The sequence below is a fragment of the Salvia hispanica genome, chromosome 4, assembly GCF_029641045.1.
Source record: "Salvia hispanica isolate PSC_SH4W2 chromosome 4, Shi_PSC_v1, whole genome shotgun sequence".
Lineage (NCBI taxonomy): Eukaryota > Viridiplantae > Streptophyta > Magnoliopsida > Lamiales > Lamiaceae > Salvia > Salvia hispanica.
Genome location: NC_142695.1, coordinates 18,792,602 through 18,807,700, shown reverse-complemented (window position 1 = coordinate 18,807,700; position 15,099 = coordinate 18,792,602). Strand labels below are relative to the sequence as shown.

The 15,099-nt window shown below is 37.9% G+C and overlaps 2 protein-coding genes and 1 pseudogene across 4 annotated transcripts; all 3 read right to left on the bottom strand.

The window, feature by feature from the left end:
* Positions 1-46: 46 nt before the first annotated feature.
* LOC125194781 (uncharacterized) lies at positions 47-5,869 on the bottom strand (annotated as a pseudogene). The gene is made up of 7 exons (XR_016137663.1): positions 4,982-5,869; positions 4,689-4,795; positions 4,243-4,614; positions 3,044-4,153; positions 2,257-2,508; positions 1,411-1,848; positions 47-1,135 (listed from the first exon to the last, which is right to left on the bottom strand). The product of XR_016137663.1 is annotated as an uncharacterized LOC125194781 (transcript).
* A 128-nt stretch (positions 5,870-5,997) lies between these two features.
* LOC125193872 (heat shock 70 kDa protein, mitochondrial) lies at positions 5,998-9,324 on the bottom strand. The gene is made up of 6 exons (XM_048091800.2): positions 9,134-9,324; positions 8,510-8,577; positions 8,335-8,413; positions 7,673-8,239; positions 6,970-7,590; positions 5,998-6,849 (listed from the first exon to the last, which is right to left on the bottom strand). The coding sequence occupies exons 1-6, from the start codon at positions 9,203-9,205 to the stop codon at positions 6,223-6,225; spliced, it is 2,034 nt and encodes a 677-aa protein (XP_047947757.2). The 5' UTR covers positions 9,206-9,324; the 3' UTR covers positions 5,998-6,222.
* Positions 9,325-9,935: 611 nt separating this feature from the next.
* Positions 9,936-14,209, bottom strand: LOC125193852 (uncharacterized). Of its 2 annotated transcripts, none has more exons than XM_048091773.2 (5): positions 13,943-14,209; positions 12,859-13,759; positions 11,362-11,441; positions 10,684-10,948; positions 9,936-10,597 (listed from the first exon to the last, which is right to left on the bottom strand). In XM_048091773.2, the coding sequence occupies exons 2-5, from the start codon at positions 13,604-13,606 to the stop codon at positions 10,329-10,331; spliced, it is 1,362 nt and encodes a 453-aa protein (XP_047947730.2). In that variant the 5' UTR covers positions 13,607-13,759; positions 13,943-14,209; the 3' UTR covers positions 9,936-10,328. The 2 variants fall into 2 exon arrangements, with proteins under 2 accessions (XP_047947730.2, XP_047947731.2); XM_048091774.2 differs by having other exon boundaries at positions 12,859-13,610.
* Positions 14,210-15,099: the final 890 nt, after the last annotated feature.

Genomic DNA, 15,099 nt, shown 5'->3' with positions numbered 1-15,099 from the left:
ACTAGGGCTATATTAGAACTACAGTTGCAATCTTATAAAGCAAAACTAAACTCAAACTCAAACTCAATTAAAATTATAAGGCAACTGACAGAGAAAAAGTATTTAAGCCTAAAAGAAAACATAAGGTGCAAAACTGACTCTATTGGTGTTGGTCCTAGTATGTTGTAAATTTGCAAGCTCCGTGGATCCAGTAAATAATCTCACAAGTTAATTAGTTTAGAGAATCAAACTTGCCTTTCTTTTGCAGCCCTCTTGAGATCAAGAAATGTACTATCACTTAATTCTCCTTCTCTCAAACTTGCTGTTTCTTGAGAGCAAGAAATATGTCACCGAGTTGGGATTGACAGGCGGCACAACCATCTTCTTCCAAATCATCAACAAAGCTGGAACTGAACTAAAAAGTGTTTAGCATTTGGAACACCTTGCAACAAAATCTATGAACAGCAGCTCTTCTTGCCTGCTTTTCTGGCATATTCGTCTCAAGGTGCTTTATCAAATGGCTTATCTTTGAAATGTGGCTTTTCAAAAACTTTTTGGATGCCTTGTCACTAGCACTACCGTGAGCCTTCAGCACTTCTGTCACCAAATCCAAAGCTTCAACTTGCCGAAATTGTGATTTGGCGCAACTGCATTTCTCTAATAGGAAACCAAATAGCTGTTTACCTATCCATGGTCTCCGTCTGAATATTTCTTTTAGGAACTCGCATTTCATTTGTGATTTCTTGCTATCAAAGTAGTCCACTAAAATATTCTGCAGTGTATCACAGACCCTTTGTAGACTCCGAGAAGTTGCTTGCGTCAATGATTTTTAAAATCCAAAATGTTGAACTTCGGGCAAGTGAATTGATCATTTTGTGCCGACTCAAGGAGGCAGATTGTTTCTTCTTAGATGGATTAGAAGCAGATTTTTTTCTTTTGATGGCCTTCGCTGCCAGCTTCAGATACTTTTCCAGGAGAGGCTCAAGTACAGCAACTGACACTGTTTCTCCTTTTGGATACTCTTCTTTTGCTTTAAATATCTTCTTTTGTATAATTCCCCATATGCGCTGACCAAGCTGCTCGCTTCCTTCTGTTGTGTGTGGATTAGTGAATGCTTGAGCAAGGTTTGAGAATATTTTGATCACCTGCGGTTTACCTGCATCAACAATAACCAAGGACGACTAGGTCTGATTCAGAATCATTCAAGAATTAAATACAGAGAAGAAGTTGCTGTAAATCCAGCATTATAATTCCTTCACGTGATGTCAATACTAACTACTAAGAAACTGACAAAAATTCAAGTTATATATCTATCTTAAGTCTTAACAGAGGCTCTAAAGAATGGATCAAAGAGCACAAAGCTGAGGGCATGGAGCTGAGATCTAGGAATGGATCAAAATTCAAGTAATGGAGTATATCATTTCAACTTGCCTGGATTTTCATGCAGGTAAATCTCCAGCAACGACACAGCGCTTAAAGAGGACAAGCTGAGAATGTGCAGTTTCTCCTCCTGCTCGGTTCTTCTTTTCCCTGAATATTCGTGCGAGATAAGTATCCATTCGAAACATTGCATCATCATCCATTCCCTCGTCAGATTCATCATCCGAGGCATCAGGGAGTTCAGCAGTAACTACATCAACCCCAACCACTGACTCAAGACTCATCTGTCTGCTGATCGCTATCTACAGTTTCACCTGTCTCAGCCTCATCAGATTCTTCAGCTTCTTCAAGACCAAAAAGATCATCTTCAGCATCATCATCTTCACTCTCTGTATTGTGGTGCCGAGCAGGTTTTAAATCCTTTTTGACAACTCGCAACATCCGATGTAACCCATCATCCGTTATAGTTTTACAGAAGCATTTGAAAACCTGTAGAAGATAAAACCAATTAGTTGGCCTGGAGAGGACAATAGATAAGCAATGGGGGAATGCACCAAAGTCTTTCATCATGAAGTAATGCAGGCTGGATGAGAGCGATTAAGTAAAAGCAAAAAGTTATCAGAAAATATAACCAGGGTATCACTTTCTAGGCAGTAAGCATGACAATTTCTATCGATGCAGATGATAGCAGTTACTTGAAAATTAATATCTGAAAAGCTCAAATAAAGTACTATATAACACTAGAGTTTATTCAGTCAATTGCAGAAACACCCCACTACTCAGATATGCCAAAGTTAGTCAGCTAATGGAATCTTTCATTAAGATATTCGATGTAAAGACAAATAAAAAGTTACAGCACTCAACTACGGGGAAGTGACATAAATGTTTATTTGGTACCTGCTCAATAGCAGATTGCAACGAAGCAGACGACTGAGTACATCCATCAGTTCAGGCACACCATCCCCCTCACATTCATCTTCTCCAGAGGACTCGAGATCAGAAGAGATAAAAGCTTTTTTACAACACATGACAACTTCGGAGAACTCTCCAGGTCGAAGTATGATTTGAAGCAGTAGTTGGATGAGTAAATATCTCAGAGCATAAACTTACTTGCGTCTGTGGTGATAGCACAAATGCACAATTACGTTCCTGTGAAGAAAATCCAAGATTTAAGTAGTAAAAAATAATTTAGTGGAGGTCGACAAGGCCTCCAAATTTCAAGGCATTAGTCAAAAATAAATGAGCAATTTGCAAACAATACTTATCACAAATATAAGAAATATAGAGATAAGATTGGTTAAATTATAGTAATTCTTATAAATAGATGATAAATTAGTTTAGAATATTTCAAAAGGATCATTCCCGTCTTTCACACACTATGAAACTGTATTTTATGTACTTGGATTAGTCGAATATGTATTTTATGTAACTGAGAGCGCTGAAAATGTATTTTCTGCACTTAAATTAGTTACATTACATAAAAGATTTCCTACTAGACCTATATAATACTCACAGAAAATAAAAAAGATTGCTAATTTCAAAGATTATCAATCAGGGGTGGATTAAAGAAAATGAGAATATATAGTACATTTAACAAGTTAACTATGATTTTGGACCAGATAAAAGATGAACAAGGGACTATCATTATGGGATGTAGGCCATAGCATACATTCAAAGGGAGTACCTCTTTTGATAGTTGACTTTCCATGGCCTGCAGTTTCTTGAATGCTTCTTCATCATCACTATTCAAAGCTATTGACAGAGAAACTGAATGTTGTATAATATACCCAGAAACCGCATAAAATAGGACCCAAGATCCTTTGCCTCCACACAACTTGCCACAGCTTGAGGCCCCTCTCCTTTCTGTGCATTTGCAAGCAACAATTGAAGCTGTTCGATACACGTACGAGTCAATGCACTAGGAATTGCTGATTTTGGCCACCTGAACTTTTCTTGTAGTTCAAAAGACGTTACTTCAGTTCCAAGTGATGATGAGAATAGACCTTGAACTGCAAGAAACTTCAGAACTTCTTTCTGCACACGGAATTGTGCAGCATCTTGGTCAAGCTTCAAATGCTTTTGAACAGCAGGAAGGGATTCCACAACCCAACTTTTAAGGAATTCAGTATTTTCCAGTGTCCGAGTAGGATCTTTATCCTCAATAGATCCGATCACAGAATTGCTGTCAGTAGTTTGACTCTGATCTGAAGGTTCTTCTGAAGATTGACCTTCATCAAGAAACATGGTAATCAAGCTTTCAATGAACAGAATGCAGCCAGACTCTGTTTTGAAATCTGACATCAGGTCTTTCACTGTTTTTGATCTGGTGATTTCCATTGCTGTGTTTCTGCAGAGCCATTATAACCTCAACCCTCCTCATGTCATCATGCACTACCCATTCAGACAGTTCTTTAAGAAAATGTTGAGCAACTTTATAAAGCCAAGAATCTTTTGTGGAGAGTATGTCCACAAGACCTAGGACAACCTTGTATGATTATATAACATGCACATAAGTAGCAGGAAGATTTGGAAGCAGAAGCAACAGCACATCCAATGCTAGCTTTTTGCGATCATGAGATGAGGTTAGAAGTGACCCTTCAATTATTGTTTCACAGAAGCATAGCAGATTTTCTTCCATATTTTCATCAGTAGAGCTACACTTACGACTTCTTTTGTGCTTCTTACTTGATTTTAGACCTGATGCTGAATCAACATCTTGTACGACATCAGGTAAGAGATAACTAACCAAAACAGGCCATACACTATGCACTCGAGGCTGACAGAAGGTAGATTCCTGCAATATCCCAGACATATACATCAGCAAAGACTAAAATATCACTTAACCGGTAATAAAATCTATAAGGAAACTAATATGCGTAGTACCTTCAGGCAACTGGAAATAGTGGATAAATAATCAGCAGCAAAAAGGGAACTTTTGCTAAAGGGGCAAGGCAGCAGTTTACTGAATCTATGGTCAATAGAAACTTTTTCTTGTATTTTAAGAGCTAAAAGTAATGTATCAGGATTTCCAGTTTCTGTGGCTCCTTCAAACCACTCCTGTAGCCCTGGTGCTTCAAGGAGATGCTTTAGCAGTGCTTCCTCAGGCAACTAAACCATGACAAGATCATTAAGACATTTGGTAAATTTTTTTATGAGTTCACTATTATTATCTGCGGTCCATTCTTCAGTGAGCTTTCCCGATCTTGCAAGAGCTCCATAAGCAAATAAACGACCCAATAAGCAGTCTTTAACCTCCTATAGATAAAAGGATTCCTCATAAATAAAACATATATCTCAGCTGCTGACTACATTTGAGAAGTGACCATTACTCACCTGTCCATGGAAGATGAAACTTCCAGCAAAGTTGTAATTAGCTTTAACAAGGATTCTAAATTTATGCCATTGTGAGACCTAATGAAAACCCTTGTCTTGCACACTGCAATAGAACAGTAGAGAAAAGAGCAGAACCTATAAGCATTGCATCCAAATTCCAATCAAATTTGTAATAGAATAAAGAAACAATGAAATCACAAGATGTCAATAGCATATAAAGGACGCTAAAAGAAATCATATGGAAGATGTTTTCTCATGCATAATAAAGTTACAAAACAAGAAACCGCACCTCTCTTGATGAGGAAACACCACGAATAAGCCTCCGCAGTCCGCACAGCATACCTCAGAGAGGGAGCACAGTTATTCAACCCATCATCCCTCTCTGCTTCAAATTTTGACTTATCCTCCAAGGGGATCATAAGCATTCTGAACTTCCCTCAACTCCTCAACCAATACCTTAGCCGCCGCCTCCCTCACACTCGCATCCGCAGCTGACAGTTCCTTAAACACCTCAATGTGGAACTTAGGCAACACTCCACTCTCATTTTCCAATTCCACGTCCAGCTTTTCATCACTAATCCGCTTGTGCCTCACCTTTCCTATGTTTCCTCCTCTCCATCGAATTCAAAGATGACGGTGCAGCATCAGCATCGATATCCTTCTTCTTTTTGTCCTTTTTCATTTTCTTTCTCGAGGGCTCCACATCCGCCGCATTCAATTTCTGCATATCTTCGCCATTTTCTACCGCTTTTTTGCAAACCATCTTTATATATTTGTTGATTATTTGGTAATATGAAAATGAAATAACCGGGGTAAAATTTTAGGCTTGCCAATTTTTTATAATCCGACACAAATTCGCACCAATAACGGATTTAGACCACACCTTACTTCAATCCTCAACGAGGGGACATATACTCTAATAAAGTACCTATGTGAGTTTAAAATGATTAACATTATTAAAAAATCTCATTTACCTTAGACCATCTTTAAAAAAAAAGATTACAATTTAATTATATATAGTAGTACAAAACTCACTTAACAAAGGTTCCATATTTGAGAGAGTCTTCTAAAATATTTGATTGGCTTAGTCACTTCAACCATAATAATTAATCATTTAGAACTAATTACTTTAACATGTAAATTAGAAAAATAGTTTTCCTACAATGATTATTTCTTTAATAAATAAAAAGAAAGTTCTATTATTTCTCTGATTCTGAAATTCACTTTTCATAGCATATCAACGCAAAGCGCATAAACGTGGACAATACAAACATATGGCACCTCCAAATCAAATACAGTGAAAAATAATCTTAATCCCCAGAGGGCATAGAATTTATTCTACTAGCATATTTTTAGCACAAATCAATATTCGCCAAATTATGTCAAAAAAAACCGATGCTTAATTCAGCATTTCAGCCCGAGGAAGTTTCCGAAATCCAACAACTACAACCAAACTACTGTAATGTAAATACATCCTCCAAAAAAAAATTGAACTCAGTTCAACTGGCTATATAATCCCACATCAGCCATCTATTTCTTTACCTCCTCATATTCTGCCTCAGGTGCCTGCTGGTCACCTCCCTCCGAGCCTCCAGTGGGACCACCACTTGAACCGCCGCCCGACATGTGCTGTCCAATCTTTGACACCGCCTTGTTTGCCAAATCAAGCTTAGCCTTGATATCATCTATGTTCTCAGTGGCCATCGCACTTCTCAGGTCTGCAACAGCGGTCTCAATTTCAGTAGCTACTTCACTTGGAATCTTCTCCCTGTACTCATTCAACGACTTCTCAATGCTGTAGATGGTGGTGTCCGCATTGTTTCTGACATCTATCAATGCCTTCCTCTCCTGATCCTTCTGGGCGTGTACCTCAGCCTCCTTGACCATCTTCTCAATCTCATCCTCCGATAGACCACCTGACGACCTAATTGTAATCTGCTGCTCTTTGCCGGTGGTCTTATCCTTTGCAGAAACAGTCACGATACCATTGGCATCGATGTCAAACGTGACTTCGATCTGAGGCATGCCCCTAGGAGCTGGAGGAATACCCATGAGCTCAAATTCACCAAGGAGCTTGTTATCCGTAGCCATCTCACGCTCTCCTTGAAGCACTTTGATGCCGACCTGGGTCTGATTGTCAGCAGCTGTCGAGAATGACTGAAATAATGACAAGACTTGCATCAGAAAATTTTGATCCAGAAACAAAAAGGATTTTCCAGTCAAATAGTACAATTATATCAGAAAATACACAATCATAAAATGCTAATAGCTACTGACCTGGCTTTTCTTTGTAGGAATTGTGGTATTTCTGTTGATCAATCTTGTAAAGATTCCTCCAAGTGTCTCGATACCTAGAGACAACGGTGTAACATCAAGGAGAAGTAACTCTTTGACATCACCTCGGAGAATGCCACCTTGAATAGCAGCCCCCATGGCAACAGCCTCATCTGGATTGACCCCTTTGCTTGGGGCCTTGCCAAAGATTTCAGTTACTACTTCCTGAACCTTGGGAACACGGGTCATTCCTCCAACAAGGAGCACTTCATCAACTTCCTTAACGGAGATGCCAGCATCCTTCAAGCAACTCTTGCAAGGATTCCTAGTCCTCTCAATCAAGCTGTTAACCAGAGCCTCAAACTTGGACCTTGGCAGTGTGATATTCAGATGCCTTGGACCAGTTGAATCAGCAGTGATGAAGGGCAAGCTGATCTCAGTCTGAGTTGTTGACGAGAGCTCTATCTTTGCCTTCTCAGCTGCCTCCCTTAGTCTCTGCAGAGCAAGACGATCTTTAGACAGATCAATATTGTCCGTTCTCTTGAATTCACTGACCAAAAACTCCAACAAAGCATTGTCAAAGTCCTCCCCTCCCAAAAATGTGTCACCGTTAGTGGCTTTCACCTGCATGAAAACATGTGTTCAGTACAGCAACATAAAACACAGAAAGGAATAACTAAAAATGTGCTTAACAAGTATGTCACACCTCAAAGACGCCATTGGAAATCTCCAAAATGGATACATCAAATGTTCCACCTCCCAGATCAAAAACTGCAACAAGGCCTTCTTTATTGTTCAAGCCATAAGAGAGTGCAGCTGCGGTAGGCTCATTAATAATCCGTTGCACATCCAGCCCTGCAATTCTCCCCGCATCCTTGGTAGCTTGTCGCTGTGCGTCATTGAAATAAGCCGGAACGGTAACAACAGCCTTGGTTACAGTCTTCCCAAGGTAGTCTTCAGCAGTTTCCTTCATCTTGGTCAGGACAAAAGCACCAATTTGACTTGGTGAGTACTGCTGCCCATTGACCTCAACCCATGCATCTCCATTAGGAGCCTTGACAATTTTGTAAGGAACCATCTTCATTTCCTTCTGTGTCTGAGGGTCATCAAAACGTCTACCAATTAGCCGCTTGGTTCCAAAGACTGTGTTGGTAGGATTGGTGACAGCTTGTCTCTTTGCTGGTATTCCAACCAACAGTTCTCCTTTGGGGCTAAAAGCAACAACTGACGGCGTTGTCCGAGCACCCTCAGCATTCTCAATAACTTTTGGAGTCTGTAAGAAATATTGTACAATTTATACTACATGTAAGTAATCAATTGGGATCAACTAGTATGATGCAGAATTCAATTGAGAAAAAATGCTGGCACCTTTCCCTCCATGACAGATACACAAGAATTTGTGGTACCCAAGTCAATACCAATCACATCATTTCCAGCCGGTTTGGTACTGTTCAGTAATAAACAGAATTGAATTAAAAAACAGAAAAAGACAATGACCTATTGCCTGATATCCTGATATACAAAAGATGAACATGACATATACCTGAACGGCCTTACAAGACCTGCCAAGCTGTTGCTTACAGCCCATGATGGTTTAGTGTTTCCAGTTAACTGAAATACAAAATATATTAGTAGGCAGCAAAAGATCACAAGGTTCTTAATGCTACTAGCATAATCTTCAGACACTAAGTTTTAAAGGTGTTGCATCCATAGAAAAATGATCTTTCACCCAAGCAGTAAATAGTTTGACTACTCAAATCTCCTAATCAAATAGTATCGAAAAAACAATACAGTCGACAAGAGTAAGACATAGTATTAAGTACTGCTTGGACCTCCCTGAATTTCAGTAAAAAAATCTAAGAAGACAATAGCAAAGTAAATAAATAGGGTAATTGATTAAATATAAATAATAAAGTTTCTACACAAAGATGGTTTGAAATTCCAAAACAGATGACAATAAACCACGAAATTCACAATATAAACTCACAGAAAATCACCAGTAAATCACATAAAACGAAGTAAAAATTCTGTACAAGATTCATGTCAACAGAAACGAATTACAGACCAGATCTAAGACAGTAACAAAAACTTCACACCAGATCACACAGAAACGAATCAAACGTTAAGAGTAAAGGGAAAAGAAAATCGGAGAATCGGCGAGACGTACTATTCGGAAAGCAGAGCTAGAGGCGGAGGAAACTTCACGGCGACGGAGAGATCGGAGGACGGCGCTCGCCATTGAAATGGAAAGCTGTATTGAAATTGAGAGTGTATCGCTAGGGTTTAGGGTTTATGAAAGAGGAGCTGTGGGAGCGGAGAGGCGGATACAAACGGCTGAGGTTTAGAATATAAAGAAATTCATAAATAGAAAAAATGTCGAATATTCTAGATGTATGTAGTGCCTCCTTCGTGCTCCACAAGACATACAACTACAACCGCTTTTTATATTTAATTTTGATTACTTTTTATAATTTGATATATAACCCAATGTTTATTGTTTATTGTTTATTGTTTATCGAATTATTTCATTGTGTTGGATACATGTTCAATACTTCTCACTTAATTAGGCTTCAGGCATATGAAATTATTAGTTACTCTTGTATTTAATGTAACACATTACTCCATTTAGTCAGATAAATGGTGGAAATGCAGCCACCTCTCACTCAACCTTCTCTTTTTGTTTCGTGGCCACAATATTCATTATTCTCTTTCAATTTATTTATATCGAGAAAAAAGGGACGTGTCACAAGCATTTTCATTTTAATAGTTTATCGTAGAGATTAATCTATATTGGGTCAATTCGATACATTTTACAAAGACAAATTGTGGCAATGATGTAGTATCACATATTAAATCACCAAAGATAGAGATTACTCGTTAATTTTTTTTCATACTCCAATTTTAAATAGTAATCTACTATAATATCAATTTACATCATCATCTATATGCTTGTCTCAAAAAATACCAAATTATCAATAATAATTATCTGGACATTTTATAGAAATAATTGCCAAGAATTGAGTTTAAAAATGGAAAGTGATTATCTCAAATGAACAATTACACATTCTATACTAAACAACATAGAGATTTCTCAAGAGAAAATGAGGTTGAAAAGCTCGCAACCAAAGACACTATACAAGAAAAATCGAGATTTCTCAAGAGAAAAAGTGAAAACAATGGCCTACATCCCAGCAAACCAAGAATTGGCGTGTGGGTGTATAAAAAAATAGCAGAAGATCAATTATAAGTACAAGAAACGATCAAATCTGTCCAAAGCAAGACGACGTCGATGAAATGCAAACGAGGGAGAAGATCGAACACATTTACCATGTACGATGATCATCATCACTCTTGCAGCCTAGCTAAAGTCGAATGTATCCCCCTCTTTCTGTTCTTTCTCCATCCATCCCGGCTCTCCTAACGAAGGACCTCCGGTTGAGGGACCAGCTCCGTTGCATGACCTGCCTTCTCCGCCAGGCCATTGCACGGCTATACAAAGCCGGGAAAAGAAAGCACAATAGAACAACCCCAAGCATGGCTGCACAGACTATCAGCACATTACGAAACCCATCCTTAATCGTGGGGTCTCTTTGTCCGGTCCAAGGAACTCCGCCGACATTCATCCCAAACACTGCCAACAAGAAACAGCTGATGTTTATGCCAAATGCCTCTGACATGATAGGAAATATGTATGCAAGTTTAATGTGAAAATCTGACCTCCGGTTATTATTGAAAGAGGCAGAAATATAATGGAGAGGAAAGAGAGGTAGTATAGCTTTTTGTTTATTTGCTCGGACTGCCAGCTGTCGAGGCCAGCCTGAATTGCAGTGACGCGGTTGGCTATGAAACCAACGTTCTCCTTTAATCTCCTTATACGACCAATCAACTCTTCTAACGCGTTGATATCTTCACTGCCAAACCATTCTTTAGAAGAACACTTTTCCTTGACTCGGGGAAATACTTGTTCACCGTGTGCTATCACCTGGAGTTGCCCAGATCATTGCTTTAAATATGTTCTCAACTCATTTTCTCATATTCGTTTAACTACAGTATCATCATTTAAAATATCAAAAAACACTCAAGGTTGCATTCGGATTAAAGAATTCGGAGGGCACATTTGAAATTCAAACTAACATATGAAAACCACTACTCTGTTTTTGAATTATTCATAAGAGAGATTTTGGTGGATTCCAAAACCAGCTCTACATGGCATGGAGCCACTTGAAATTCTTCTATAAAATCGTCTACCATATTAAATCCTTCAAACTAAACGCAACCCAAAATAGGATTGTATGGTCATGTATTATGTTTACCATAAATAATACTAGCAAAAACATGTACTCCTACATAAAAGGTTTTTAGAGAGGTATCAAACCATGGATTAAATTGAAATACCTGCAGTAGACGCTGCAAGTCGAGATTCATTTTTGGGAATCTTCGGCTATCTAACATTTGCTTCTTCATAGCAAAACCACCTGAAAAAGATCACTGAGTATCATATACTGAAGTAAAAAGTCAGGAGTACTCTAACTAAGATCAACTGATCCTATTCAGGAGTACCATATAGTAGTTTTTTTCTAAGATACAATAGCCTACTTCTTTTAAGGGCATCCATCGAGCTGGATATATAGGACGAGCATTTAGTACTAAATCCAACAACATATTGAAGACAAGTTTTGTTATCTTTTCCCCAACAACTGTCAACACTTGGCAAGCGAAACAACAACACCAAACCTCACAATCACATGAGTTTTTGTAAGTACTTATGCACTGTTACTACTTAACAGCCATTATATGAAGTGGATGTGAGTAAATGCAAATATAGACTATTATTTGGTGGGGCACGAAAAGATTCATAAAGAAAACTATATACTCCTAGTTTTAACAAAGTGAAACACTCTCAATGAAAAGATTGGTTCTTTTCTGTTTTAAAGCTTTACAATTACATGAGTTTACGTAAGTACCCGTGTCTGAGAGAGAGAAAGAGACCACTGCTCTTCTTCCAATGGGCGGTTGTTTATATTGCATATGCTAAGTACGTTACAATTTTAAAAAATAGCCAGTGAAATATTCACTAACTAATTCAAAATCCTAACTAGCATAGTAGAACATGATAGTTCAGCAATACATATAGAGCTCCACAGATGTATATTGTAAAATATCTAGATTAGAAACGCCAATATGTCATACATGTTTCTAACATTTTAAACCACTTCTAATGCATCTCATAGTTCTAAAAATATTCCCCTTTTCAGTTTATCTACTAATATCTGTCATAACACTAGTCAAATCCAAGTGTCAATTTACTCTCTGCACATTTTTAGCATCGCTGCACATGTTTCTTCTGAAAGGATATGTAATATTTACACCTGAAGTCATCTATAATGTTAAGTCGTATCATTTTGCACTCAAGTCAAACACTACATCAGTTTAAATATACACTGCATCCAAATTCTGAAGTTTCCTGCTCTGGAATGGTTCTCACAGAAGATGAGGCATAGATTACAAAATTACATGAATTTCTATTAACTTCATCTCTCTTTTAGTTTCCATCAAAACACACTCTTCTTTGCACCTATTATATTTATTTCCTTTACTTTTAATACAAGAAGTCCAAATGGAGTAACAAATACTCATAATGTTTTGTTTTATTGAACCAATAAACAATCTTTACACCAGTAACAAATTCATTAGTAAAAATCTCAATAGGATCACAATACACACAAGTTAATCAAGATAAAAGACGTGCCAAGACTCCAAAACTACACCACAAGTAAGCAATGCTGATCAGTACTTCTCAGATATAGCACAGAAATAACAAAAAAGCATAAATAAGCTGCTGACTTTAATGGATGCACTAGAATGCCAAATTGAAAATCCTAAGAGACATACCTCTGTCCAGCTCTAACTCGACTGCATCCAGCTCAATCTCAAGCTTGGTCACAACATCCTGAAGGTGATCCATATGTGTATCGATGATGTGTACCACAAGATTTGCAACAGATTTAGGCACAGGGTTATCAGCTTCCTCCGAATGATTCATAGTCAATAGAAAATCTAGTACATGTTCCCTTATCACAATCCCTCCTCTATCCCTTCGTTCACTACTTCCATTACTCGAACTTTCTATGATCGGAATCTCTGACAGCAAAGACTCATTTGCTGGAGAGAAGCCCAGTCTTGGAACACGTCCTAATGATACCGTGATAACTGAATTCTCAGTGATTCTTGCTGCGATCCTAAAGGTGAACTTGCTAGATGCAGGGCCGGGTGAGTTAACTCTGAATACGAGAGCACCATCTACGTGCCCACAAAATGGCCCGTTGCTAACGAGTGAGAGTATGTCCTGGAGCTTTAGGGGCGGGGATAGGGCATGGATGAGATGCTGAGCCAACTGTGAGAGTTTATGATTCCCTTTTGGAAGCTCAACATGATACCAACAGAACTCTTTTCCTGAACCTTGAACTATATCCCATTCCTTGTTAAAGTAATTCCCATCTCCATCAAATATGTAGGCCTTCTTTCTCACAACACCAGAGTAGTGTGATTGGTGAAATAAGTTTTTCCTTAAACTTTTCGTTTCAGATATTTCACTTTCTGCAACCTCTCCCTCACCATTTACATGAGTGAGCTCCATCATCTTCCTAAAAATCGAAGACTATGGATTTAGATTTTGGGGGAAAAAAATTTCTGAGCAGCTGTTATTCAACTTATATCCCCAATTTCATAGGTCAAACCCCAAAAAATCTACTCCTGAATCAAATCAAGGATTTCTTATCACCATTCTTCACTCCTGAAGAGAAGAGAAAAATCATGGAATCAATACTACTAAATGACTTCCTATTTTGGAACTCCATCAATATCATGCATCACTATCTACCATAAAGAAGGGAGAGAATCCCACTAAACAGGATACATAATCACTTAACAAAAATCAAGCAACGCCGCCATTCGATCAAATCAACGAAAGACTCACCTGAATTAGTTCAGAATCTGGGAACACTAAAATGGCAAGTCTTGAACGAATATAGGATAGCCCAGATAAAATCAGGGAAAACCCAAATTATAACTAAATTAAAGATTCAATCTTGAAAGCGTCCTACTCTCATCCAACAACCCCCGAAATAACAAAAGGGCCAAATATAGAAAACAGAATCTTATCTCTTTATTCAAGAACTACATACAACTGGGGTCAAACAGAGGTGGAGAAAACGAGGACGATTCAAGGGTAGCAGAAATTTTTTTTTACTAATAATATTCAACGTGGAGACTAGAGATTGCTGCTTCCTGGAAGTTTCTTCATGCACCTCCATAACCTGCAGAAAACAACTATACATACTATATTTATTAGGGGTAATTGCTTTTAAAGTCACCAACTTTCCATGAATTCCGGTTTTTCCCATAAACTTTAATAAGTTCGTGTAATGTCACGAACTTTATTGTCGGTTGCCATTTTCCCATGTCAGGTTTTCCGGTCTGATTCAAACTGTTCGTTTCCTATTAAGACAATGTCTAAATTCTTTTTTCTTACTATCGTTATCTTCGTCTTTGAAATAGCTTCGCGTGGGTACCTTGTACACCTCAATCGGAACTCGGATGAAGAAGTTATGGCCATTTGATAAAGGCTGCGACCTTTGTGCGACCTTGTACCATCATAATGGCCATAACTTCTTCATCCGAGTTCCGATTGAGGCGTGCAAGGTACCCACGCGAAGCTACTTCAAAGACGAAGATAATGATAGTAAGATAAAAGAATTTGGACATTGTCTTAATAGGAAACGAACAGTTTGAATCAGACCGGAAAACCTGACATGGGAAAATAGCAACTAACAATAAAGATCGTGACATTACACGAACTTTTTAAAGTTCGCGGGAAAAACCGAAATTCATGGAAAGTTGATGACTTTAAAAGCAGTTACCCCTATTTATTATATTTATATTTAATAGATTAGAGTTAAATTCATTTTAATGGAGATTTGTTTGATTAGGGATTTGATAAGTTTTCACTATCATTTCTGCTATTAAAAAATGTACTAGTATGGAGTTATAATAATACTACTATGATACAAAAAAATAGCATTTGATAATTTTATGGAGTATTAATTATTTTATTTTAATTTTTTATATCAATAT